The sequence below is a fragment of the Muscardinus avellanarius genome (genome assembly GCF_963383645.1).
Source record: "Muscardinus avellanarius genome assembly, chromosome: 13".
NCBI classification, from domain to species: Eukaryota; Metazoa; Chordata; class Mammalia; order Rodentia; family Gliridae; genus Muscardinus; species Muscardinus avellanarius.
In genome coordinates this window covers 14884075-14911717 of record NC_137799.1, presented here as the reverse complement: position 1 = coordinate 14911717, position 27643 = coordinate 14884075, and the positions used below count along the sequence as shown (strand labels likewise).

Here is a 27643-nt window from a genome sequence, read left to right as displayed (position 1 = left end):
ACCGCTGATCTACATCTCCATCTTTTTTATTTTTGAGATAGGGTTTCACAAAACTGCCAAGGTCGGCCTTGAACTTGCTATCCTACTGCCTCAGCCTCCTGAGTAGCTGGTGGGATTACAGGCATGTGCCACCATACTCAGGGTTAATGAGAATTTTCTGTATTTTACAGTTCTGTGATGTGAGATAATTTTACCAGGCAAAACAGAGTTTAAGAAACTTACTGATTATAAAAGTATTGAAATTATGGTGAATTGTATTATCATCAGTGATTTGTCTTATTTCCTCCTAAACCCACCCTTCCTTCTTTCCTTCCTTCCTTCCTTCCTTCCTTCCTTCCTTCCTTCCTTCCTTCCTTTTTTGGTTGGTATTAGAGATTGAATAAAGGGGCATTCTACCTCCAAACTACACCCCCAGCCCTATTTTACTTTTTTGTTTTAAAGCATGGTCTCGCTAAGTTGTGGAGGCTGGCCTTAAACCTTGTGATCCTTCTGTCTCAGCCTCCCAAGTACTGGGATTTCAGGTGTGCACCACTATATCTAGCTCCTTCCAAACTTTCATCTCCATGTTGTTCACACTTCTATATAGACTTTGGAGAAACATTTCTTTATTTGTGTAAATCTCTATGTTAAAAACTGTTAGAAATGGATATAAAGCATAAAGCTGTTGTTAATTGTATCAATACTCATAATTTATTGGTTGACATATCTTCATATTTAAACAAATTAGGAAACTGTGTATAGTAGTAAAATTGTCTAAAATCACTCACAGTCTTGGTTTTACAACTTCCTAGGATAACCTTGGGCAAGATAGCGAAATTTTCCATGATTCAGTTTTCCTATCTGAAAATTGAGATAAAAAGATACTTTCTACCTTATGCGTTTTGAGAATTAATTAGTTCAAGTTTATAGTTTAGAACATCATCTGACACCTAGCAGGTGCTATATGGAGTCAGCTATCTTTACATTTATTATTAATATTTTACAAGTTGCTTATGCTAGAGTGACTTCATTAGGACCTGCTATTATTAGTATTCATAAACTTTGTAGGGTAATGTTTTCTACATATAATAAGTATAAAAGAATAAGATATATGTGGAGTGCCTAGATAACTTCTACATTTTACTTTAAAAAGAAACCTGATAGAAGAATTGTTTACATTGTAGGTGTTATCTTTATAAATCTGTGTTGCTATTCTTTGTTAATTATATGTTGGAATATGTGGGGATTAGATTTCAGAAGCAGAAAAAGACCTTCTTCTCAAGCAGTTGAGTGGTAAAATACAACTTCTCAATAAATTACGCCAGGAAGCTCTGGATCTGGAAATGCAGATGGAAAAGCAAAGGCAAGAAATTGCTGAAAAGCAGAAGGAGATCAAGGACCTGCAGAAAGTTATAGATGGTCTGGATTCCAGAGACCCGAAGCATGTAAGTATGTAAGTGATTAGGAATTCTGACTTGCTTTGTTGAGACTCGAATACTGTTCTATCTAGACAGTACATCATTCTTAGCAATAGCGTCCTTTCTGAAAGTGTTTTGGTTTGATGCACATATTCAAGTGATATATACGTATGTATATATAAGAAGTATTATATATGTAATGTATGTATGTGTATTCTATGTAAATGTGTATATACGTATTAGATATATGTGTATGTCTAAAGCAAAGCAATTTAACCTTGATTAGCCAGTTTTTCAGTGAATGCTGTCTACGTGATCCACCAAATTTTTGTAAAGTAGTTCAATTTCTTTGTATTTTAAAGCAAGAGAAACTTGTTTCAAAATGCTCTCTAGACTTCTCACTCTTTCTTTTTCTGTCCTCTTTCTCATTTTCCTTCTTTCTTAAGAGCAGAAAGAACTGAAGGTGTTCAGAGTCCTTTTTCTACCTCTCCTTTAATCCTTTCTCCACTAAAGCTATCTGGTGTCTGACATGGCTTTATCATTAGAAACGAAGCGTCTCTCTGGAGCGGGTGTCTCTGAGATGTGCGGCCAGGCGTGGTTCAGGGCTGAATGACAGGATCATACTCTTGTCTGTTTTTGTCAGTACCCCGAGAAGTCATACTGATGGCTTACATTTTAACTAGTATTCCTAAACTAAATAAAAAATATTGCCACATATTTCCTCATATATTTTATAATAAGGCTACCTTTTAAAAGTCCTTAGTATCTCTGGATTAACAGAAATCATCGAGTTTAACATAATAAGGACAATGCATTATAATTGCTTTAGGTACTTGACAAGTTATTATTCCTTTAAACATTTTAGTAGAATATTATATTTTATGGATGAGCTAATTTTTCTAAAGAATAGCCTCTCATAAAATCTTTTTTTTTTTTTTTCACATCAGGGGATGGAACCCAGGGGCATTCGACCTCTGAGCTATACCCCCCACCCTGTTTTTTATTCTTTATTTTGAAACCGGGTCTCACTGAGTTGCAGAGGGCCTCACTAAGTAGCTGAGGCTGTCCAAGAACCGAGATCCTCCTGTCTCAGTCTCCCAAATGCGTGCGCTGTCACACCCGGCTAAAATCTTTTTTTTTTTTTTTTTTGACAAAAGCCTAAGACTTGGTTATTAAATAGAAACCAAGTTCATCTTAATTATTATAAAGGATTTTTGTTAGATGAAAGTTGGAGATTTTAAGTATTACAGTATATACTTAGGCTGGCAATATCTTACTTTATTACATTTATTTGTTCAGAAGCCTGACATATAGGTGAGGTTACCTGTATCCCCAGGTTAGCCCTTTGAGAATGCTTGGAAAGGTAGGAAGAAACTAGCCCTAACAGGTCCCACCCAAATACCTGGCCGCCCCTTTTGTTTATTTATTTTTTGGTGGCACTGGGGTTTCTGGAAACCCTTCTACCTCCGAGCTACACTCCCAGACACCTATTTTTTTTTTATAGTTTTATATGGAAACAGGGTCTCTTAAGCCAGCAAGGTTGGCTTCAAACCTCCGCAATCCTCCTGTCTCCGCCTCCCAAGCGCAGTAGGATAACAAGCGTGCACCACCACGCCCGGCATGCGCTGCCCCTTTTAGCTCTGTGGTGTTGAGTCTGATTAGAACTTGGATCATGTGTTTGCTTTCAACAGGTGACTGGTATTCTTAGCAGATGGGGAGTTTAATTTTCACTGGATTTCTATAAAGAATCACATATAGAAATGGGCTCTAAAAGAGGCATAGGAATGGTGTCCAAGTTTTGAAGATAACCAAATCAATCTGTGCTCGGGATAAAATATATAAACCAGATTTAAGGTTCCTTTTTAGCTTTGTTAAAAACAACTAAAAGTTCTTAAGGTTACAGCCTTAGTCCCCGTACAAGAAGACATTTCTTTTTAATTTGTTCGCATTAAAGGAGCATCTTTTTCTAATTTGCATGAAGCTGCTATATTGGCTAGTGGTAGGCACACTATTCTAGGCTACAAAATGTGAGCCTTTTTGCAAAAAAGAGTCAAGAGTGGACTTCGTATTTTTCTGTAGATGTAAATAGATTTATTTGATTTGTATTATCTAATTAGATAAAAGTATCTTTGAATAGTAAATAGAATTTAAAAGTAAAAACAAACGGCTCTGATGAGATATAATAATAATAAACATAGCATGTGCCCTCCCTGTGTCTTGAATTGTGCCTTGAATTGTGCCAGATATTTTCACCTATGCTGGTGAGATTTTGTTTTTATCATGCCATACATGTGTAACTTCCTTACACAAGGATTAAGGTTCTAAATAAATTAATATTTTAAAATTATCTCAGGCCAGGCAAGTTGACACAGCCTGTGATCCCAGTGCTTGGGAGGCAGAGATAGGAGGATCCCGGGTTTGCAGCCAGCCTTAGTAATTTAATAGAGGCCCTCCACAACTTAGTGAGATCCTAATTAAAAATAAAAAAATAGGAGCCAGGCATGGTGGTGCATACTTGTAATCTCAGTACTCAGGAGGCTGAGATAGGATCATAGATTCCGGGCCAGCCTCAGCTCCTTAGTGAGGCCCATCACAATTTAGTGAGACTGTTTCAAAATAAAGAATTTTTAAAAGGGGGTGCTGGGGGGCCGGGCGTGGTGGCGCACGCTTGTAATCCCCGCGTTTGGGAGGCAGAGACAGGAGGATCGCGCAGGTTCAAAGCCAGTCGCGCGCGCTGGCTTAGGAGACCCTGTTTCCAAGTAAAAATGTAAAAATAGGTCTGGGAGTGTAGCCCGGAGGTATAAGGGCTTCCAGGAACCCCAGTACCACCAAAAAAAAAAAAAAAAAAAAAAGGCGGGGGGGCTGGGAGTATAGCTCAATGGTAGAATGTCCCTGGGTTCAATCCTCAGTACTGCAAACTAAGTAAATAAATAAAAATAGGGCTGGGGGTATAGCTCAATGGTAGAATGCCCCTGGGTTTAATTTCCAGTACCAAAAGAAAAAAAAAAAAAAAGGAAAAGAAACCAAGACTGCTCGGGTTTTCAAAATATATTTAAAAAGCTGGGCATAATGGCACAAGCCTGTATCCCAATACTTGAGAAGCTGAGACCAGAGGAAGGCAGGTTGGAGGCCAGCCTCAGCAATTTAGCTAGATGCTGTTTCACAATAAAAAATGCAAAGGACTAGGGGTGTAAGCTCTGAGGTAGAATGCCCTGGGTTAAATCCCTAGTACCCCCCCTCCACGTATGTATGTATGTTTGTGTGTATGTATGTATGTATGTATGTATACACACAAAATTTAAGTTTCAAAAAGAAAAGGTGCCATTTAAAAATCAAATCCCATTTTAGTTATTAAGTTATTCATAGCTAAAAGCACAAACATCACATTAGTAAGCATATTAAAGATCTGTTTTATTAAAAACTCTTCTAGAAATGCCCAGTGGAAGCAAAAGGTAGCAGTTCACCCCCAGGGAAAGAGGCTATGGTGATTTTGCAGCGTTTGGGCGTGACTGGCCCGGGGGAGCTTCCTGTGTTATGATTTAAAGCACGGAGGGAGAGGCCTGCTTGCAGAGGATGCTGGTGATTGGATGGGCCGGGCTGTCACTCATTCTGGGCCAGCCGCGTGGTTTGAGGCACTGGGGAGTGACTGAGGTTCCGAGAGCTTGCAAAAATGTGGCTGTCAGAGAGGGAAGTACACATGAATTTGAAGAGAGCACTAAAAAGCGTTCCGCCCACAGTTTCTGTTTCCAACGGCTCAGCCTTAACAGGACAAATTCTAAGTTAAGGTATGATCATTTTCTCTCTCTCAGTACAAAGGACTTGAGAAGGAGGAGGAGTCAGAGATGTAAGTTCCTGTTTTTACAGTAACTCTTTTGTGGGCTTCACTAGTAAAAATCGCAGGGTCTGCTGTTGCTCCCAAGTATTTATTTAATTCACATCATTGGCATCTTGAGCCAAATTTTTGTCCTACATACAATGATATTTCAGTGGAATTTTTAATGGTAAATTTTAACAATCTATTGATTTAGATATGAGTATAGTGGTTGTTGTCTCTTTTCTTTTTTTTTTTTTTTTACTCTTTCTTGAGCCATAAAAACCCTGAGTTTCCTTACGATGTAAGCTGGTGGCTTCAGTAACTTTTTCAGAAAGATTCAGATGGGTGTTATGGGAGTGTGGGGAAAAGACAAATTAGGAAATTCCATCAAGTTATATCAGTAGTAAAAGAATCTTCCAGTCAAGCAACCACTTAGGTGTTTTTATTTAAAAAATGAAGAGACTTTTCCTTCTAGGTTTTGGGGAAACAGACAACTAAAATTGAGAAGTGTCCTTTTCTAATCTGATGGGTCTTCGAATTGAAAACTTGGGCTTTCGTTGTTCAGATTGGCATACATTTCTCTCTCCTAATGACTTTTCCACAGTTATTGTTTCTGTCCTCTGATCCTGTGGGGGCAAATTTAGCTGTGGGAGGGGGTGGCGGGCAAAGGTTCTGGGGAAATTGTTTTTTCTCATAAACAGTTGCCTAAAGAGACTAGGACAAATCATTTGATGGATCTAAGACTTAGTTTTCTCATTTGTAAAATGAAGAGTTAGACTAGATCATTAGTTCTCAGTATTTTTCCCAGAATCTCTGAGAAACAACCCACACTTTTCAGTTAACATAGCTCTCTAATGTGATGCCTCCAGAGTGGGACAGGTTATGCGGGTCTGTGAATGCCGTGTTTTCTAGCAGAGGCAAGTGTAGTGGTGGAGGAGTGTGCCTCTCCCTGTGGCCCTCCATCTTGACCTTTACTAAGCTAAATGGTCTTTGAAGTCCCTCTCAGCTCCCAGATTATTGAATCTAAACGCAAAATGTTTGCATAGCGAATGAAATAAATTTTCAGTTCTGAGTAAATATATGTTTTCTCTAAGAAATCTTTAATTAAAGTACATTTAATTTTTTCAGATTAAAAAGGCATTACTTATCTATCATAAGAGGGTTTTTTGTGGAGGTGAGGATTGATCCCTGGGGCATTCTACCACCAAGCTGTACCCCTATTTATTTATTTATTTATTTATTTATTTATGTTTTGAAACAGGGTCTTGCCAGGTTGTCAGGGATCTTCCTAAATTGCTAAGGCTGGTCTCAAACCTGCTATCTTCCTGTTTCAGCCTCCCAAATACTGAGATTACAGATGTGTACCAACATACCTGACTCATGTGTGTTTAAAATACAAAAACCAGCAACTTAGCGAGCTCCTATTTAAAAATAAATGTAGCACAGTGGCAAAATGCATCTGGGTCCAATCCCTAGTACCTACCTTCTGCAAAACAAAACAACAACAACAACAAAACCCCACCAAAACTCATAAGTAAAGAAAAATATCTTCTGTAGTCCTTCTAGCCAAATAAAATAAAATTCTTGTTAACCTCGTAGAATATACTTTTTTAGTCCTTTTCTATAAGTATACTATATACCAATATAATCAACTTCTAAGAAATCTTTTTTTTTTTTTTTTTTTTTGCAGGTCTGGGTATGGAACTCAGAGGCATTTGACCTCCGAGCTACACCCCCTGCCCAGTTTTTTATTCTTTATTTTGAAACAGGGTCTCACTGAATTGCAGAGGGCCTCACTAAGTAGCTGAGGCTGTCCGTGAACCGATATCCTCCCGTCTCAGCCTCCCAAATGCTGGGATTACAAGCGTGCACCACCATGCCCGGCTTAAGAAATCTTTTTTAAAGATACATTTTAATGCCATGCAAATAACACTAAATTTGCCTCTATTACCAATTAGCTGTGCCCTTGGAAAAAATCAGTTGACTTCCCTAATCCTCAGTATTCTCATTTTTAAAGTTGAGATGATTTCTCTATTGACTTATTCTGAAATATACATGGAAACTATTCATAGAAAGCAATATAGGGCCCAACACAAAATAGATGCAAATTACTACATTTATTCCTTTTCTTCCTTTACAAATGCTATAAAGGATTATTAGTTTAAAAGTTCCAGCCGGGCATGGTGGTACCCGCTTGTAATCCCAGCATTTGGGAGGCAGAGACCAGAGGATGCGGTTCATGGACAGCCTTAGCTACTTAACGAGGCCCTTCACAACTCAGTGAGACTCTGTTTCAAAAAATAAAAGACTAAAAAGTAGGGCTGGGAGTGTAACTCAAAGGTAGAATGCCCCTGGGTTCTACCCCCAATACTCCCCCCCCAAAAAAAAAAAAAGTTTAAGGAACTTGGCATGTTTTCTTTTTTCAATTCAGTCCCATTTGAAAGCTCAGAAAAGAGGTAAAGAACAACAGCTTGACATTATGAACAAGCAGTACCAGCAACTTGAAAGCCGTTTGGATGAGATACTGTCGAGAATTGCTAAGGAGACTGACGAGATCAAGGACCTCGAACAACAACTTACAGATGGTGAGAAATTAAGTATGACTTAATGTGCTGACACCTAGACAGGTATTAATCCAGAAAATAGCAGAATATAGTTCTGCTGTTGCTACTGGTATTTGATCAGGAAATATTTGATGAGTACCCAAGAGTGTTTGGTAAAATTAAAATTTTAAATTTTAATTATGTTTTCTTGCTTTGATACCTAGGCAAGAAAGCAGTAGTGATCATGATAAATCCTTGTGTGATTGTCTTCAGTGTTTTCGAGGGCAAAGAGCCCATTGACATCAGGAAAAGTGTCTAGTTATAAGAGTGTCTAGTTATAAGAAGAATGTAGAAAGAACTTTAGAATCTACTGTCAGAATGCAAGTTTAAGTTGTGACATCCCCATACAGAGTAGAAGAGGAAGACAATAAGCTATTGTGTGAGGGCCTGGGCTCAGTGTAAAAAAAGGCCTCAGTCTCTGTTTTGTCATTATCAGCTCTGCCGCCTTGGGCAAATTATTTCTGTCTTGATTCTTAGCTATTGAGAGGAGTAAATGAGAGTGAGAATGTTCATAAAGTATCTGGCAACATAGCAGGTACCCAAATATATGCTGGGTTTTTGTTTGGTTGGTTGTTTTTTTATTTTTTTTCATTTTGAGTTTCAGGTTACATGTTTATGCTACCAGCCTTGGATTGGTTTTAGTCTTGTATATTGAATGGTTTTATTTTGTGTGTTCAGCAATAAGAACTCACAATCTTGCTGTGTTTTTTATTTTGTTTAGGAATTATTTAAACATTTTATAGCATGAATCAGGCATTTGGTAAATACTTCCTACTAAATATACTACTTTTATTGTTATACCTGCTTAATATTCCTGCAGTACAGATAATAAGAGGAAAATTAAAATTAACATTTTATCTTGAAAAAGAAAAATAGGGTAAGATAGAAGCTGGCATTTTACTTTTTGCTAGTAACACATCACTGAGGGGACAAAGCAGTGCTTTTAAAATATACGTTAACCTTTTCTGTCTTCCTTAGGCCAGATAGCAGCGAATGAAGCTCTGAAGAAGGATTTAGAAGGTGTCATCTGCGGGTTGCAGGAGTACCTGGGGACCATCAAAGGCCAGGCCGCGCAGGCCCAGAGTGAGTGCAGAAAACTGCAAGACGAGAAAGAGACATTGCTGCAGAGACTGACGGAAGTCGAGCAAGAAAGGGACGAACTGGAAGTAGTTGCTCTGGATGCAGAAAACATGAGGAAGGTGTGGTTTGTTTCTTGCCGCCTGTTTTTCTTAGCTTCAGAAGTAAATAATATCTAAATTAAGTTAGTTGAAGAAACTAGAAAACGGGGTAGTTATATATGGCAAAAAGTACCAGTGGCTGTTTGGTGTTTGTTTTTTCCTTTTAAAAGTTGGGGTTTTTTTCCTTTAGCCGTAATGTATTTGGAATTTTTCATTTTCTAAGAAAAAGAAGATTATTTTAGCTGTATTTCTATCTTTGGAAGGTATTATTATCAGATAACTAATAAGTATGAAATTATAGCTATTAAATGGTGCTTTAAAGTTTGCATTTTATTTATGCAGCAGAATTAAGTACTACATGGTTTACTTTACTCATTGGTATTACTTGAGATTTTTGACATTATTTTGCAGCTAACGAGACAGACACAGTATTGTAAAATAACACTTATCCTGACCTGATTTGTTGCCCAATTTACCTGGAGATTGCACTTGCTCTGTTTGGGTTGTTGGATGATCATACATGAGATCCACAGGTCTCCAAACCTCTCCTACTCAGGAGGGCTGGCTCCAGAAATCTGAATTAATATTTTTTTAGTATTATACAATTTCTCAGATAAAAAGTATCACAAATAAAAAGTATCAAAAATATACTAATTTACTCATAATCCAGCTTAAGAAATAAAACATTGCAATTATATTTAAAAACTTTATGTGCTCCCTTATAGAGATAACAAAGTCCTGAATATGGTTATTATTTTCTTGCATTTCTATCCTTTTATTACATATATATAAACCTCCATAAATAACATAGTATTGTTTTCCATGATTTTAAGACTTAGATAAGAGATATCATAGTATACATATTCTTTGGTACTTTCTTTCATCCTTTATATATACATTTTTGAGAATTATGCACATTGATACCTACAGCTCTATTTTGTTTTTATTGATATATGTATGTACTATCCCATTGTATGTATATGCCACAAAATTATTTATTTATCCTCTCATTAGAGGACAGTTAGGGTGCTTCCAGGTTTTGCTATTGGAAATAATCCTGGGCATAGCATATTTGTATATATCTCGACCCTAGGGACTGCTGTAGTTTGGATAAGAGTCCTCAAAGGCCCCTGAATTAAAGGCTTGGTTACCAGCCAGGGGTGTTATGGGAGGTGGTAGAACCTTTAGGATGAGGGGCCCAAGGGAGGAAAGTTGAGTCATTGGGGGTGTTGCTCTACAAGGGGATATTAGGACCCCAGCCCTTCTCTTTCTCTCTGCTTCTTCGCCATGATGCAATAGTCAAGCTTCTTTTACCATGCACTCCCCCATGATACACTGTGCCACCACAGATACAAAGCAACAGGGCCAAGTGGCCGTGGATTGAAACCTCTGACACCATGAGCCCAAATAAACCTTTCTTCCTTTTAAGTTGATTATCTCAAGTATTTTGTCACAGTAGGGGAAAGCTGACTAACATAGGGACTATGATCAGAAATAGAGCTGTGGGTCAGAGTATGTGTATCCTTAATTAAATTCACTGAATATTGTCAAATATATTCTCCATAGTGATTCAATTTGTACTTCAACAGTAAAGGACTATAGTTCTATCATATCCTTGCTAACACTTTCATATTGTCTAACATTTATTTTTTAAGTTTTTATTTTATTTTCTATTATACTGTGTGTGAGAGAAAGATACTGGGGATTGAAGCAGGGACATTCTTAACTCTGAGCTATACCTCCATCCCCATTTTTTTTCCTTGAAACAAGGCCTCACTAAGTATTGTTGAGGACCTCGCTAAGTTGCTGAGGGAGACTGTTCTTGAACCTTCAGTCCTCCTGTTTCAGTCTCCCAGGTACTGGAATTACATGTATGCACAGCACACCCTGCTTAAACTCTTATTTTGAATCATTTAATTGATAATTACCCTTCAAGCAGTTACCAATTGATATTTTGTCATATGTAGTTCTTACATGATTTTACTATATGTGTGTGTATGGTAATGGGGCTTGAACACTTCTACCATTGAGCTGCACCCCCAACCCTATTTATTTTGAAACAGTGTCTAAATTGATGGGAATCTCACTACTTGCTGAGGCTGTCCTTGAACCTGTGATTCTCCTGCTCAGCCTCCCAAGTTGTAGGATTACAGGTGTCCGCCACCAGTCCCAGCTATATATACATGTTTAAATAGATATTTTTCCTGAACTGTTGAAGAGTTACTTACAGACATCATGTTACTCTTTTTTTCTAAATATTTCAGCATGTGTCCTAAGAATAAGGACATTTTTCCAGTGTAAACACAGAAACATTATGTTTAGGAAATGTAATAGTTTGTCAGACTTTATGTTTGCCAGCCTGCTGAGGTTTTTTTTTTTTTTTTTATTTTTTTATTTAGAAACAGGGTCTCCTAAGCCAGCGCGCGCGGCTGGCTTCGAACCTGCGCGATCCTCCTGTCTCCGCCTCCCAAGCGTGGGGATTACAAGCGTGCGCCACCACACCCGGCAAGTTTTAAATGATATTGTTTTCTCCATTTTTGTATTATGGATATTTTACACTTAGAGGAAAGTTGAAAGAATAGATCAAACCCGTAGTGCGCTCTTGTAATCCCAGCATTTGGGAGGCTGAGACCTTGATCTCGGTTCAAGGACAGCCTCAGCTATTTAGTGAGGCCCTTTGCAACTCAAGTGAGACCCTGTTTCAAAATAAAGACCAAAAAATAGGGCTGGGGGTGTAATGCCCCTGGGTTCCATCCCTAGTACTGAAAAAAAAAAAAAAAAAAAAAGAAAAAAGAAAGAAAGAAAGAAAGAGGAAAAGAAAGGATAGATCAGTTAATATCTGTGAGACCTGTTGGATTTAATATTTTGATGTATTTTCTCTTTTATAGATATGTTTTTTTCTTTCCTGCTTATTAGAAAGTTGCAGACATTATCCCATTATCCTTTCACACATTTCTTAAGGTTTGTAGCCGGGCATGATGGGACACACTTGTAATCCCAGTACTTGGGAGGCTGAGACATGAGGATCACAGGTCTGAGGACAACCTGAGATGTGCAGCAAGACTCTCAGCAGCCTAGAAAGATCCTGTTTCCAAAAAAAATAAAAAAAAAGACTGAGGTGCAGCTCAGAGGTAGAGTGTCCCTGAGTTCAATCCCTCATACTGGGGGAAAAAAAAACAAAACTAATGGTAATTCCCTAATGTCATTTAAAATATGAACTGTATTCAGATTTTCCCAATTATCCTAAGAATATTGTCTTTTGGCCGGGCGTGGTGGCGCACGCTTGTAATCCCCGGGCTTGGGAGGCGGAGACAGGAGGATGGCGCAGGTTCGATGTCAGCCGCGCTGGCTTAAGAGACCCTGTTTCCAAATAAAAATAATATAAAATAGGTCTGGGAGTGTAGCCCGGAAGTAGACGGGCTTCCAGGAACCCCAGTACCACAAAAAAAAAAAAATATATATTGTCTTTTTACAGTGTGTGTGTGTGTGTGTGTGTGTGTGTGTGTGTGTGTGTGTGTGTAAGTGTTCTCTAAGCTGGTAGTGCTGTAAATTGTCTTACATTCTGGATTTTCCTGATTGTTTCTTCATGTTTGTTTAATTTATCCCTCTTCTCCATTTAAAATGGTATCATATTTTAACTGCATTTTCCTCTGATTACTGGAGAAGTTGAGCACATTTCACTTATTTATTTGCCATTCAGTTTTCCTCTTCAATGAATTCCCTATTTATATTCTTTGCTCATTCTTTATGTTGTTGTTGGGATTGTCTGTAATTTTCATAATGATTTGTAAGAATTCTTTATATATTCTGAGTATTAATTCTTTTTTGGTTATATGTGGTATTTCCATTTCAAACAAACATCCTAAGTGATTCATATGCAAAATGGTCTTTGGATCACCTGATGAGAAACTCTTTCATAGAATTTCTCATCAAAGGATCCTTCTTCTTTTTTTTGGTGGTGGTACTGGGGTTCCTGGAAGCCTTTCTGCCTTTGGGCTACACTTCCAGACCTATTTTTTATTTTTTATTTGGAAACAGGGTCTCTTAAGCCAGCACAGCTGGCTTTGAACCTGCGCAATCCTCCTGTCTCTGCTTCTCAAGCGTGGGGATTACAAGCGTGCGCCTGGCTCAAAGGATCCTTCTTTTGAATCCAGATAGTTTCATTTACTTCAGGATCCCAAATAAATAGGTGAAAAATGTAACATTTAATCATACACACACACAGATACTAAAACAAGTCAGACTGTAGTATGCTAATCAATACACTTGTATTAAGTTACTCTTATCATCCTTAATATTAGAGGATGTCAGTCCCATCTTGTTCTTTTGATAAGAGGACATATTATGATTTAGTAGGAAGAATGTGGGCTTTGAAGTCAGATACCTAGGTTCATATGCTACCTTCATCCTTTTCTGGCTACTTAGCAATATGCTCTTTACTTAGATGGTCGTTCTCCAGTTCCTCATTGGTAAAACTGCACGTTGCCTGACGCAGTTATTGTGAAGATACGATGAAATGATGGATGTAAAAACATTTGGTCCAATATCTGGTGGAAACTGACCTTAAATTTTGTTCACTCTCTCTCTCCCCTTCCTCTTTCCTCCCTTCCTTCTCCCTCTCCCTCTCCCTCTTATTCTGTCTTCCGTGGATGTTGAACTCATTTAAAGCAATCCCACAACTGCTTACTGTGGAAAGCAACATGTTGGTAGTGTTCTATCTTTTCCGATTAAATTTAGTCAAGATTCTGTTCTCACAGCCTGAGGCTTCATCCTGTTGCTCATGAAAACTCTGTTGTCAGACAGCAGTGGCTGGCCACCACTCTGTTTACAGTGCTCAAATTATGTGCAGATGCTTAAGCAGCGCAGTGAGTTGTTCCTTAGCTAAACATCCTGAATCCTTCTAGGAGCTTGCAGAGCTGGAAAGCGCCCTCCAGGAACAGCATGAAGTGAATGCATCTTTGCAGCAGACTCAAGGAGATCTCAGTGCCTATGAAGCTGAGCTAGAGGCTCAGCTAAAACTAAGGGATGCAGAAGCCAGCCAGCTCAAGGAAGAGTTGGAAAAACTCACAAGACTCACCCAGGTAAGTTGGAGCATATGCCACCTAGAAACTAAGTACCTGGGTCTTACAATGTCATCATTCCTTTACTTATACGTAAAGATTAAACAGTGTTTAACATAATGTATATGGAGTGATGGGAAGGGCACATTTTTAGAGTCAGACATTCTGAGTTGAAAATACTGATCCTCTATAAACATGGGCGAATCACTTCATGACTCTGCGTTTCCCACCCAATTTCTCTTCTGTAAAATGGCAGATGGTGAGGCTAGAGATAATGAACGTGAAAGCAAATGGTAGCTGATATTTACTAAATTCTAGTGTTTCTTTCTCAAAATGGATTTGAGAAACTTTAAGTTTTGCTCTTAAATTTTATTTTTCTCTTTTTATGGTTGGTTGCAAGATCCATTAGTCTGTTACGCTTACAAATGAGAGAAGACATTATCCTTCCGGTAATATTAATTTGCTAGGGCCAGGTGCTGTGAATGTTCCAAGGAACAGCACTGACGTGGTCACTGTCCTGAGCTGCTGCTAGTCTAGCAGGTGAGAGGTATAGGAGAAGGAAAGGGGCAGGGCTCTGTGGCGGAAGAGAGGTAGTCACGCAAGAGCCCTTGGAGGAACGGCGTTTCCTTTGAGGTGTGAGGGATGGGTAGAACGTGACCATCAGAGGGGCAGGCAGGAAGGGATGCATGTTCCAGACAGAGGAGCAAAGAAAGAGAAAAAGTGCATTTGTAGTGATCACAGTATGGTTCCAGGATGCTGGGTGCAGAGGAAAGGAGTGGGAAAAGAGGGTGGAAGTACAGTTGGGAAGATGGGCAGAGGCCAGCTCTCTTCTTTATGGATGGTAAGTACAGATTTATGGATGTTAGCCAAATGGGCTGCCTCTCCTCTTCTGCCTATTGAAAGTCTGGGCTCAAGACTCTTCTTTCTTGTTCCTCGTATCTGGGCTCAGTCGAGGCACTTTTTCAGTGTGTGAACATCACCTGCTTAGAGTAACTGGCTCCCCCACAGGTAGACTTAAAGCTCAGTGAGTGTCCAAACTGTATCTGCTTATTTGTTTCCTCAGTGCCTTGCACATGATAGGGATCAATATGTGCTTCTGGGATGGAAATGGATTAAGATAGTTTGAATCTCAGAAATACACGTAAAATGCCAGGCATGCGTGGTTGGCAATACCTTTACTCCCAGTGCTTGGGAGGCTGAGACAGGACTATCTCGCAGATTCAAGGAGAGCCTTAGCAATGTAGCAAGACCCTGTTCCAAAACAAAAAAATAAAGGTTGGAGGTGTAGCTTGGAGGTAGAATACCCCTGGGTTCAATCCCTAGCACCAGAACAAACACACAAAGAAAGAAACTATAAATGTAAAAGAACATTCATATGAATAGGAAAGGAACTAAAATAGGCTTGGTTTACTATAGTAATTATTTTATTTTAATCCTTCACTTTTCATATATCAGGCAATCTCTTGCCAATTGCCAGGGTTATATTTCTCAAGAGTACCAAAGTTTGCAAACTACATTTAACAAAAGTCACAGAAGACAGTAGGTTGGGGAAAACAGTTAAAATAACAGTCGACATGTATTTTTAAATAATAGTAAATAAAATTTCTGAATGACACTTCCTTATAAATAAGTTCTTTTCAAGGCAGCCCTTGATACATAGGTTGATTGCTATATAGGTTCTCCTTTGTACTTCCATTTTTATGGTGGTATACTTTAGTTGTATGAAAGTTGTAAGAAATCATTTGAAAAGCTTGTTCAATATAGACTCCTGGGCCCCACCATAGATTCTTTCCCTCAAGTACGGGATGGGGTCTGGGCATCGGCATTTTTAGCAGACATGCCTAGTGATTTTGGTAACAGGTATTTGAAGACCACACTTTACTTTTAAAAGTAAGTGCTTGGGACCACGCTGAAAGAGTCTGACTTAGTATATCTGGACTAAGCTGATCCTGATATTTACTCCTCTTTAAATTCAAATAGTTTAATGGGCATGTAAAAAAAATTAGCTTAGGTGTTTTAATTTCAGAGTACAAACATAAAAAATTACTATAAAACTATAGATAGGAAGGGCTTGTGTGTCTGTGTGTACTTATGCCTTTGTGGATAATGAACAAATTATTGTTATCTTATACTCTCCTATCGTTGCTTCCTTTGACAATAGTTGGAGCAATCAGCACTTCAAGCAGAACTTGAGAAGGAAAGACAGTGTCTTAAGAATGCCCTCGGAAAGGCCCATTTCTCAGAAGAAAAGGAACAAGAAAATAGTGAGCTCCGCACCAAACTGAAGCAGCTACAGGTAGAGATTTATTGTTAGAGAATATATTTGTAATAGGATGCCCAAAGGTGGTATCTTTGGACAGGCATTTAACAACCTATCATGTAGTAAACAACTTGAATTATTAGAAAAAAAAGAATTCTGGTTATGGCAGTACTGTGGCCTCCGTTCTCTTGGGACCATGGTTTTAAGATTATTAATCTGAACATTCCTCGTGTTTTTGTGGTGTTGCAAAGAGATGGAGGCAGTGTGAGCAGTAGGCAGCAGACTGTGAAAGTTCACGGCGACAGCAGCAGCTTGCTTTCTCCTTGCATTGTCCTCACACTGAACTCAGGTCGTCAGGGTGGCGTATCCTCTTCCTCCCAAGTGCATTTGTAATTGTCTCTGAATTTAACCAGAGTGGGTTTCACATGATTTCTTAGTTATCAGGAGTTTTCACAATCTCCTTCTCAGAAAGGATGCTATTAAAAATGTTAATGAATTTATGCTTGTGGGGAATATATTGCAGGATGTTTTTATAGTTAATTTCACAATAACTGCCAAACAAGCTGCAATTGGATTGGATTTTCCAGATAAACTCTCTCAAAGAAGACAGATGTCCGAACAAACAAATACCTGAACCAACACTCAGATCTTCAAATCTGTGAGATCAGGAGCCATGTGTTTAGCTCTGGTGACTGCTGTTATCACCAGATATACCTACAGGCAGAGTTTCTTAGGTTTTGAGGAAGACTTCCAAAAAATACATGTCGGGAGGTTTGTGGTAAATACGACAAAATTCAAGTTTTCTCTCCTTCAAACATCAAGTATTTTTTTCCTCAAAGTTTAAGAAAGTGCAATAACCTAAAAAAGAAGACATAGTAACTTTTTAACTTTTAACTCTGATTTAACTTTTACTGCTTATCAATTCAACTTCAGAAACCAGTATTATAAAAGATGTACATATTTTCATTCTTGTGTAAAAGTGTGTGTGTGTGTGTGTGTGTGTGTGTTGGATCTTCATTGGATTTTGGGTTTTATTTGATTTTAGTGTGTAAAATTTCAAATCACAAAAAGAGAATACTTTTATGATCCTTTTTCCATTACTCAGTTTTAAAATTTGTCAGTATTCAGTATTTTTAACTTCATCTTCTTTTGGCAGTGCTATTTTGAAGAAAATCTCACATATCTTTGGTTTACTCCTAAATACTTCAGTATACATCTCTTATAGAATAGGGTTAATACGTGTTTTTAGGGGCCTTGTCCTCTAAGGTAGGAACTGAAGCCAGCTTTCCAAAAGGCTGCAGTTCTCTGGGACTGCTAGTTAGAAGTAGGTCCTTCAGTCCTTGGGCCTGCTAAACTCTTGGTATAGAGTATAAGTTGTGCCCACGCTACATTTGTCTTCCTCAGAGACCATTTTGTTGCAGTAAAGAGAAACCTCACACTATCTCAAAAAAGGAGACAGCTTGCTAGGAACCTGAGTCATCTGTCTGTCTTTCAGGTGCCACATAGCTCTCTCGTTTCTCCTTCCCTAATTCTGGGCATTGTTTTTGGTCCAGCCTGGATCCCAGTTCTGCACTAACATGTATTTTCAAGTACAACTCTTAACATAAACTTGCTGTCTTGAGGCACTGTCTGAATTTAATTCTTTGGTCTAGATGATATTCACTGATTTGGTTCAAATTACAGAGAGAGCGAGGACCTGTTTTCTGATTAGTCACTGGATTGGCTGGCCTTGGATCAGATCCCCTGTGACCAGAATTAGATAGATAGGTGTTCCTCATCTGTGCCCTGATATTCCGACTGTAAGTTGAAATAGCATAAATTGAAAGTGCACTTAATAGTCCTAACCCACAGAATGTCTTAGCATAGCATAGCCTACCTTGAACATGCTCAAAACATCTTCAGAGCCTAAAGTTGGGCAGTATCATCTTAATACGAAGCCTCTTTTATAATAAAATGCTGAATATTTTGTAGAATTTATTGGAAACATGAAGGGATGCAAAAACACAAAACAAAGTTGAAAAATACTGTCTGCAGAGTGTACTATGAAGAGTGGGTTGTTTACCCTCCTGATTGTCTGGCTCATTGAAAGCTGCAGCTTCTTGCTGCCATCAGCATCATGAGAAAGAATCTTAACATATATCTAGCCCTGAAAAAAATGAAAATTCAAAATATGGTTTCTTTCTAAAGTTGCAAAGTCCTGAGTGGGGGACCATTTGTAGTGTGGAAAAGGCTGCCTCAGGATAATGAGTAGAGACCCTTTGCCAATGAGGACTCCAGGTGAGACGCATCTAGGAACATGTTCATTGCAATTCAGATTCTATTTTAGTTAATACTGTGACTCTCAGGTATTATACATATTTAGAGAATACACTCAGAAGCTCAGAATAAAGCGCAAGGTTTTTTTATAACAGGGAAATTTTAGCAATTTCCTTTTATTTCAAAGAGGCAGTGTCTGAATTTAATTCTTTTTCCAGAAGATATTCACTAATTTTTTAGTAATGAAAATATACTGGCATATAACAGATATTTTCCATTTCATCCCCTTCCATAGGATGATAATAACCTGTTAAAACAGCAACTTAAGGATTTCCAGAATCACCTTAACCATGTAGTTGATGGTTTGATTCGTCCAGAAGAAGTGGCAGCTCGTGTGGATGAGCTACGGAGGAGACTGAAATTAGGAGCTGGAGAAATGAAGTAAGGAAAAATCAAGAGCTCCTGGTACAGACTGTGCCTCAACTTCACAGTTGTGGTGGGGTTCAAAGACGAACTCCCATTCCTCGGCTGTGATAGCTGGTTTCCTTTGCAGAGTTCTCCTTTTGATGGTGTTTCCAAGACTAAGATCCAACTTCCTTTAATTGTTACTGACTTTTTTTTTTTTTTATGTGGTAGTGGGAATTGAACCCAGGAGCATTTTCCCTCTGAGCTACACTCCGCCCCTTTTTATTTTTTGTTTTGAAAGTGTCAGGTAAATTACTTTGTGTAGGCCTCAAACCTGTGATTCTCCTGTCTCAGCTTCCCAAGAAAGAAAGAAAGAAAGGGAGGGAGGGAAAGAAAGAAGAAAGAAAGAAAAGAAAAGAAAACTTGAGAGTTATGCCAAATATATGGACATTTATTTTTTTTTTCTTTCTTTCTTTGTAGTACTGTGAGTGGAACCCAGGGGCTTTTCTACCTCCGGGCTATACTCCCAGCCCTATTTTATATTTTATTTGGAAACAGGGTCTCACTAAGTAGCTGAGGCTGGCTTCGAATCTGTGGGATCCTCCTGTCTCAGCCTCCCAAACCACGGGGATTACAAGCGTGCGTCACCACGCCCAACAACATTTATTCTTAACCTTATATGACCATTTATTTCCAGAGTGGCAGCAGTCACAGTTCACACTTAGGAGATACCTGTACATTGCTGTGTATTGATAGCAGTCCTTTGCACAGCTCTTCCCACTTTTGCACTAGTGTTAACAGCATGTTCGCATCCAGTAAAATGTCACATTCGTGCCATTTTTTTTTTCTTACCAGAATCCATAGTCCTTCAGATATATTAGGAAAAAGTCTTGCTGATTTACAAAAACAACTCAGTGAAATCCTTGCGCGCTCCCAGTGGGAAAGAGAGGAAGCACAAGTTAGAGAGAGAAAGCTCCAGGAAGAAATGGCTCTGCAGCAAGAGAAGCTGGCAAGCGGACAAGAGGAGTTCAGGCAGGCCTGTGAAAGGGCCCTGGAAGCACGGGTAAGAAAGGGCAGGAGGTGACTAGAGGGAGACTTTGGGACTAATGTTTTTTAGAAAATTTCAGTGATGCTGGGCGTGGTGGCACACGCTTGTAATCCCGCGCTTGGGAGGCTGAGACTGGAGGATCGTGCAGGTTCGAAGCCAGCCTCAGCTACTTAGTGAGGCTCTCAGCAACTTAGTGAGACCCTGTTTCCAAATAAAATATAAAATGGGTCTGGGAGTATAGCCCGGAGGTAGAAAGCCTCTGGGCTCCACCCCCGTACCACCAGAAAAAAAAAAAAAAAAAAAGAAAATTTCAGTGTTTCCTTTCTTAGGTAAATTCAACATAACTGCTATTATTTTCACTCATTACAAGTCTAGGTGGGTGTAACAAATACTGATATCAAAGTCTGGCCCATTTGTACCATTTGTTTTTTTTGTTTTGGAAGCAAGTGTTTTTTAAGCCAGATAAGTACAACATTGCTGGAGTAGAGTGTGGTACCACAGTCTGGTTTTTTCTTATGTAATGACATTAATAATGAAACAAGCATTCAAATGGGTTCTCTAAAGCATTCAGGATAAAACCATCCAGTAACTTATTAGTACAGAATTTTGTTACACTCTATAGTTAAGGTGAAAGATAATGAGTTTTTAGTTTGCTTAAGACATATTATGCTCAAAAATCATCCTTGAAGCCGGGCGTGGTGGCGCACGCTTGTAATCCCCGCGCTTGGGAGACTAAGACAGGAGGATCGCACAAGTTCGAAGCCAGCCTCAGCTACTTAGTGAGGCTCTCAGCAACTTTGTGAGACCCTGTTTCCAAATAAAATATTAAAAAAGGTCTGGGAGTATAGCCCGGAAGTAGAAAGCCTCTGGGTTCCACCCCTACTACCACCAAAAAAACCCAAAAAAACAAAAAAAATCATCCTTGAAACTTGATTTACTCACAGATTAATTTTGATAAGCGGCAGCACAATGCAAGAATCCAGCAGTTGGAGAATGAAATTCGCTATTTGCAAGAAAATCTAAAAAGCATGGAAGAAATCCAAGGCCTTACAGACCTCCAACTTCAGGAAGCTGATGAAGAGAAAGAGAGAATTCTGGCCCAACTTGAAGAGTTAGAGAAAAAGGTAAGAGGGCAGGAAAGTGAGGCTTGGAAGTACCTGCTGCCTGGTCCTGGTGATCGGGGCAGCTGAGAGGCGGATCCAAATTCCCCTCTGGCTGCATTACTGGCACAGCGGAACCGGACCTTACACCTGGATGTGTGTCGCTGAATCAAGGACCTGAGACCAGGCGTCATGATAGATGGAAAGGAGAATTGGGGATGTAAGGACTGATTGGGGATCAATTGGGTGATAGTTACCACATGGTAATAGGATGAGTTTGTCTCTCTAGTAACCCCTCGCCCGGTTGGACACATCCAGAGGAAATACTTTTGAACTCTTCATTTTCCTTTCTAATGCCCGGGTTTCTCTGATGCGTCTCTCCATTCACCCTCAACTATCTTCTATAGTCATGTCCTGAACTTGTTAAACTCAGAAATTATACCCACCACTTCTGAAATTATAAACTGAAATGTCCCACTCTAATCATAAGCTCTTATCTTGCTGGCACCTCCGTGCTTACAACTTTTTGCCTTTATTGAGCTTCCAGTTCATTAGCCTTGCTGTTTACTGTTGAGTGCTTCCTGCCTTTACTTTCCTCCTATTCAAATTAAATTGTTAGAGTATCCCATTGAGCCCTACTTACAGTTATCTTCAATTCCCTTTCCTTTTTCTCCTGTCTTCCTGACAAAACTACAGTTGCTTACTTTTTGTGGGCCTACACCCATGCTGGGTATTTCTGGAGAAAAAAAATCCCCCATGCACAATCGCGATATCACTATAATCTAACATCTCTGGTCACCCACCTTACGTAGATAATACTGCCCTTCGGTAAGCATTCTTCCTGTGCTCCACTGTTTCACGTGAGCCTTCGCACTCCCCACACCGCCATCTCTCTTCTCCCAACCTGAGTGGATGTTTCACTCAGTGTTTTATTGAGGCTCCCTCCAAAATATATCTGGAATATATATGCTTTTTTTTTTTTTTCCCTCTGATGCCACTACTCTTGTCTAGCCATCATCTTTTTTTCTGCACAACTGCTGTGGCCACCTGATAGATCTCCTAGTTGTACTCACAATTCTACTCCACAGAGCAACCAACACATTCTTCCTGAGCTATGGATTGGCTGTAGTCAGTCCCTCCTCTCCTTGTAGCTTCCACTGTTTTTAAGGACTAGAATTCTTAAGAGTATGAGATCCTATTGGAGTTGCCTCTGTTTCAGTCTCTCCTTTTTTCACTATGCTCCTTCTTTCAATTCCTCAAAAATGCCAAGTTCTGTCTTCACCACCCTATGCCAGGACCTTATTCAGTGATTTTGAAGGTGGGCCCATCCATTTCTTGTGACAGTGCCAAGAAATGATTTTCCAGTGAATGAGTGAATTTATCATCATTAAGATTCTTGACTAATAAAACCGATTCTTTAAAAAGTCTACCTCAGGGGGAGGGAATGGGGTGAAAATCGGGTAATGGCTAATTGGGTGATATGTTCATGTATGGCTCCACCATCTTGTATTCCAATAAGATAGGCAATTACAACGCACCCATAAAAAATAAAGAAAAAGAAACAAATGAAAGAGAAAGTCTCCCTCAGTTTTGAGATTAGTTTACACATATTTTTGGAGCACCTACTGTGTGCCGGGTATTCTGTAAACAGGGCATGCAGCAGTGAACAGAGTCCTTGCCCTTCTGGAGCTTATATTGACTCATCTGTTTACCTAATGGGTTTTTGTTTGTTTGTTTGTTTGTTTTAGAAGAAGTATGAAGATGCCAGATCTCAAGAGCAGTTTCTTGGTTTAGATAAAGAGTTGAAGAATCTGAAGAAAGCTGTGGCTGCCTCTGACAAACTCGCTGCAGCAGAGCTCAACAGTGCCAAAGATCAGCTGAAGTCTCTTCATGGCACTGTTATGAAAATTAACCAGGAGCGAGCAGAGGTCAGTCCACATGGTCAGACCCCCTTGACCAGTGCTGCTGCTGCCAAAAAGCATAGCAACTTGTAATGATCCCTTCTCATAGGCTTTTGGTATTTTATAAACCACTGGAAAGTTGTCTTTTTTCCTTAAGATCTGAAGATTGTATTTCTCTATCAGTACCTGAGAACTTATTTTGTAATGCAATAGATCCCGAACCCTATTGAGTCCTGAAAGGAACCATTGAATGAAACATACTTTCCCGAGCATAAAGGGTAGAGGCGTATTTAGGGAGCTCGCTGTCAATACGTACCTGGACGGAGGTTCTGAAGGCTTGCCATATGATCCCTCTGCACCTCAAGTTTTTCATCATGTGCAGTTGTATGAAAATGTTATCTAATAGGGCTGTTTCAATTCCTGACTGAAGCAGTATTTGTCATGGTGCTTCTATAGGGTGCAGATACAAATGAGATTAAGAGAGTAGATTGTAAGACAAAAATATCTAATGAAGAGGGCCTCAAGGAAAATTATACAATAGTGAGCTAGCCCCTATTCCTTCTGATACGCACCCTGGGCGCTTGGCTCCCTAAAAGTGTGGAGCAAGCTGCCCAGCAACGGGAACAATGTAAGAAAAGGTGGGGTTTAATGGGGCCTTGCATGGGACAGGCAGGCAGGCGGTGTGAGAGAAGCCGAGGAGTTAGTCTGAGAGGATGAAAGGGTTAAGTGGGCCATCATGACCGTGAGGGCAGGTGGGCTTCTCATCCCCTGTCCCGTAGGAGTTACAGGAAGCAGAGCGGTTCAGCAGAAAAGCAGCGCAGGCGGCCAGGGACCTGACCCGAGCAGAAGCGGAGATCGGCCTCCTACAGAATCTCCTCAGGGAGAGAGAAGAGAAGGTCAGTGCCGACCCCGAGCTGCCCCCCCCCCCCCACGCTCCTTCTCGGTCCCTAAAGGCAGGAATACCGCCAGTGGCCTCAGAAGCAGCCTGCCGCGCGGTCAGTGGTCAACTAGCACTTCAGCCGCCACGGGGTGCGGGGTGCAGGGCAGTGTGAATAGAAGGAGCGAGGCGATGTCCTCCCTGCTGAGGAGTAAATAAGAATTACAGAATTAGAATCCAATTGCGAGGATAAATGCATCTGTGAAATAATTCATTTCTTGGCAACTTTGTATGTATGATTTTCTTTTTAATAGTTTCAAGTTGAGTCGGAGAAAACAGATATAGGTGGGAGAAGAGAAAACTCACAAGTGTTAGAAATCGAGAAACTGAACGAGACAATGGAGAGGCAAAGGGCAGAGATCACAAGGCTGCGGAGTTTACTAGACCTTGCTGGGGCTGGTAAGGCATTGCTGGGCTTCGATTTGGCTGTGGTTTTCTACTTGCAAAATAAAAATCTTTTATTTTAACCTTTATTTATTTATTTATTTAATTTACTTCTTTTTGCGGTACTGGGGATGGAACCCAGGGGCATTCTACCTTGGAGCCACACCCCCAGCCCTATTTTTTATTCTTTATTTTGAAACAGAGTCTCACTGAGTTGCCAAGGGGCTCACTAAGTAGCTAAGGCAGGCCACAAACCGCAATCCTCCTGTCTCAGCCTCCTGAATGCTAGGATTACAAGCGTGCGCCACCACGCTGGCTTTTACTAACCTTTAAAAGCATATTTAATTGCCAAGTTTGGTGGCATGTGCCTGTAATCCCAGTACTTGGGAGGATGAGACAAAAGGATTGCATGTTTAAGGCTAGCCTTCGCAACCTAGTGAGAGTCTTTTTCAAAATAAAAATTAAAAATAGGGTTGAGGGTATAGCTCAGTGGTAGACCACCCCTCGGTTCCATCATCACTACCACAAACAAACAAACAAAAAAATGGATTTGACTTTTGGAAATCAATTTCCTGCTTGACTTAGAGAGCTGTGATAATTATTTTCTAAGCTAAAGAATCTAAAAAACATTTAAGTGTGATATTGAAGAACTTGGTTACAGAGATTAGGTGTTAATATTTTCCATTTCAAAAGAAATAATGTTTGCAAGTCTGTTTATTTGCTTTTCTCTGAATTACTTTGTAACTGAAAGAAGAACATGCTTACCTTTTCAGTGGTTTTTTTTTTGTTTGTTTGTTTTTTGCGGGTCTGGGGATGGAATCCAGGGGCATTTGACCTCCAAGCTACACCCCCTGCCCTATTTTTTATTCTTTATTTTGAAACCGGGTCTCACTGAGTTGCAGAGGGCCTAAGTAGCTGAGGCTGTCTGCGAACCGCGATCCTCCAGGTCTCTGCCTCCCGAATGCTGGGATTACAAGCGTGCCCCACCACGCCCGGCCCTTTTTAGATTTAACAAAAACTAATTACCAAAGACTGAAAGTCACCTTTGAGGAACTGATAAGATTCCTTGGCTCTCATGGAATCTCTTTTGTATGTTGACAAATGTTGGCCTCTCTATATATAAAATTTTGTATGTAGATGATTTCATGCCAACTTCATAGAATGGCTTTCTTTTACAGACAACAAAGGAAGCTTTGAAAATGTTTTAGAAGAAATCGCTCAACTCAGACGTGAAGTTTCTTTCCAGAATGATTACATCAGCAGCATGGCAGATCCTTTCCGAAGACGAGGCTATTGGTACTTTATGCCACCACCGCCATCATCAAAAGTAGGAATTCTGTGGTGCTAGAAGTTGTATACCGCACTGTTTTTAAGCAAGTGTGACAACATCCCCTTCCCCAAATTTGTGGACTGGTGCCAAGAACATTTCTACACTAACTGTGCATTGAGGTTCTGAAGTGATATTAATATTTGGGATGAAAATAGAACTATTCTGCAGAAGATAGTAATTGCCTTTTCATGGTCAGATAGCGTGCTCTAGGCTTCTCTGACTGAGGATGCTGTTAATTTTAATTTTAGGTTCCTAAATTTTTTTCCTAAAAGGCTTATTGCCGCCTTTCAGAAAAAAAAATTTTTTCTTCTGTGCCTCTTCCAGACACTTCCAGAGCTCCCTTTTTTCTCAACACCCTCAGTTGCACCTGAAGCTACTGCTACCTGCTTTGGATTAGTCCAGTGTCCCCTTTCCTGGAGTAGGGGTGTGGTTGGTGATAATACCCACAGAGGTATAGATAGAAAAATAGCACCTGGATTGCATTCCATTTTAACAAACATTTAGTGCTTACCAAAGTCTAGGCCAAGTGCTAGGCAGTGGTGGCGCATGGTCATGAATGATAACAGCTCTTACAGCCCTGGCTCTCAAGGAGCTCCTGGGCCATTATAGGAGAGCGATGCACGTGTGGCGCCAGACTGGACCTGTGTGCTGTAGTTACAGAGAGGTGTTAAGCATCCATCTCCCGAGGAAGCTCAGGAAGGAAGGCTTCACACACAGGGTGGTGAAGTTAGCACTTAGCAAGCAGCCGGAGGCGGGCTTTTCGGAGGCGGAAGCAGCTTGTGAGAAAGAAAGTTGGCTTAGTCGTGGCAGGTAATCTTGTAGGCCAGAGGGTTTGATGGCAAACCTGGAAAATAGATCAGAGTCAGACTCCTTTAAAAGGAGCCATAAAATCCCTTTCACTTAATTCAGTTAAGGGAAACTGACATCGTGTGTGAACATGATCAGAGTGTGGACGAACATTCTGACTGAGTGTGGAAGCTAGACGTGTAGCAAAGTGAGTTTTTTGTGGGGCTGTTTGAACTCATTCAAGTGAAGGAGAGAAAAGGCCAGAGTAGATCAGTGACGCTGGGAAAGGAGAAAGGAGACCAGAAGGTCAGGCTCAGTGCCTGAATGGAGGAGGCACAAGTGGGCTCTTAGCTCCACTTGCCCAAAGCAGAGGGGCGGGTTTCATCCTGTGAGAATCGGGGAGAGGCAGCTCAGACACTCGAGGATCCCAGGGTCGGCTTAACCAGACCCTGAAGAACAGAATCTGAGCTCCTCCTCCCAGACATCTAAAGGAAGCCAGCGGCCCTGAGGGTGGTGGAGCACCAGGAATTAGAGCCAGACGCTAGACCTGAGCCTGGCGCTGGCTTCTGGCTTGGAGGCTAGACCTAGAGACTGGGAGGGGAAGAAAGCCGTGAGCTTCAGAGCCAGGCCAGGCTCTTGGGACAGCAAAAAACTAGTCTGCAGAGTCCTTCCGAAGTTCGCTGGTTTTCTTTACCTCAGAGCTATCAAGAACAAGGCAAAAGAACAGAAACTCCAGGAAGGGTGAGTACAGGGAGAAGAGCCTCATGGCCAGCGTCTGAACACTCATGGAGAGCTTGTTTTAATTTCTCACCTGGAGAGTTAGGGCATAAAGCTAACCCAGCCGGCCAGCAGATAACGTGCTTTTACTATTTCACTGTGGTTGAGAACTCGCTATTTCTAGAAAACTGTACCAAATATTGAGTAGTTCCTGGAGTGAAGTAGACATCGGCTTGGTTGCTTTCTTCACCGCTCCTCCAGCCCTTCACAGGCCAGGCGCTTTGACTCCTGACACGGCCCTGTCAGGCGAGTTCAGAGGAAAGTAAAAAACAGAACCATGTGTGGGGGCAGTGGCTTATGTGACCTTGTGATCACTTACCCACTTTTGACTGTGAAAAATAATAACAATGAAATATAATATATAATATTATAATATATAACATAACAATAATGAAGGAGACCAAGTG

The 27643-nt window shown here is 40.2% G+C and overlaps 1 protein-coding gene across 1 annotated transcript in view; it reads left to right on the top strand.

Moving 5' to 3' along the window:
- CNTRL (centriolin) overlaps nt 1-27643 on the top strand; it is a gene marked incomplete at both ends in the record, with an annotated part of 81165 nt that overhangs the window by 23093 nt on the left and 30429 nt on the right. Inside the window, 12 exons of the mRNA XM_080708902.1 lie at nt 1230-1424; nt 7643-7796; nt 8793-9013; nt 13897-14073; nt 16214-16348; nt 18864-19009; nt 19829-20036; nt 20966-21145; nt 22870-23049; nt 23802-23918; nt 24214-24358; nt 25522-25670. Of these exons, the coding sequence (XP_080565028.1) occupies nt 1230-1424; nt 7643-7796; nt 8793-9013; nt 13897-14073; nt 16214-16348; nt 18864-19009; nt 19829-20036; nt 20966-21145; nt 22870-23049; nt 23802-23918; nt 24214-24358; nt 25522-25670 (2007 nt within the window). The remainder of the gene's footprint in view (nt 1-1229; nt 1425-7642; nt 7797-8792; nt 9014-13896; nt 14074-16213; nt 16349-18863; nt 19010-19828; nt 20037-20965; nt 21146-22869; nt 23050-23801; nt 23919-24213; nt 24359-25521; nt 25671-27643) is intronic.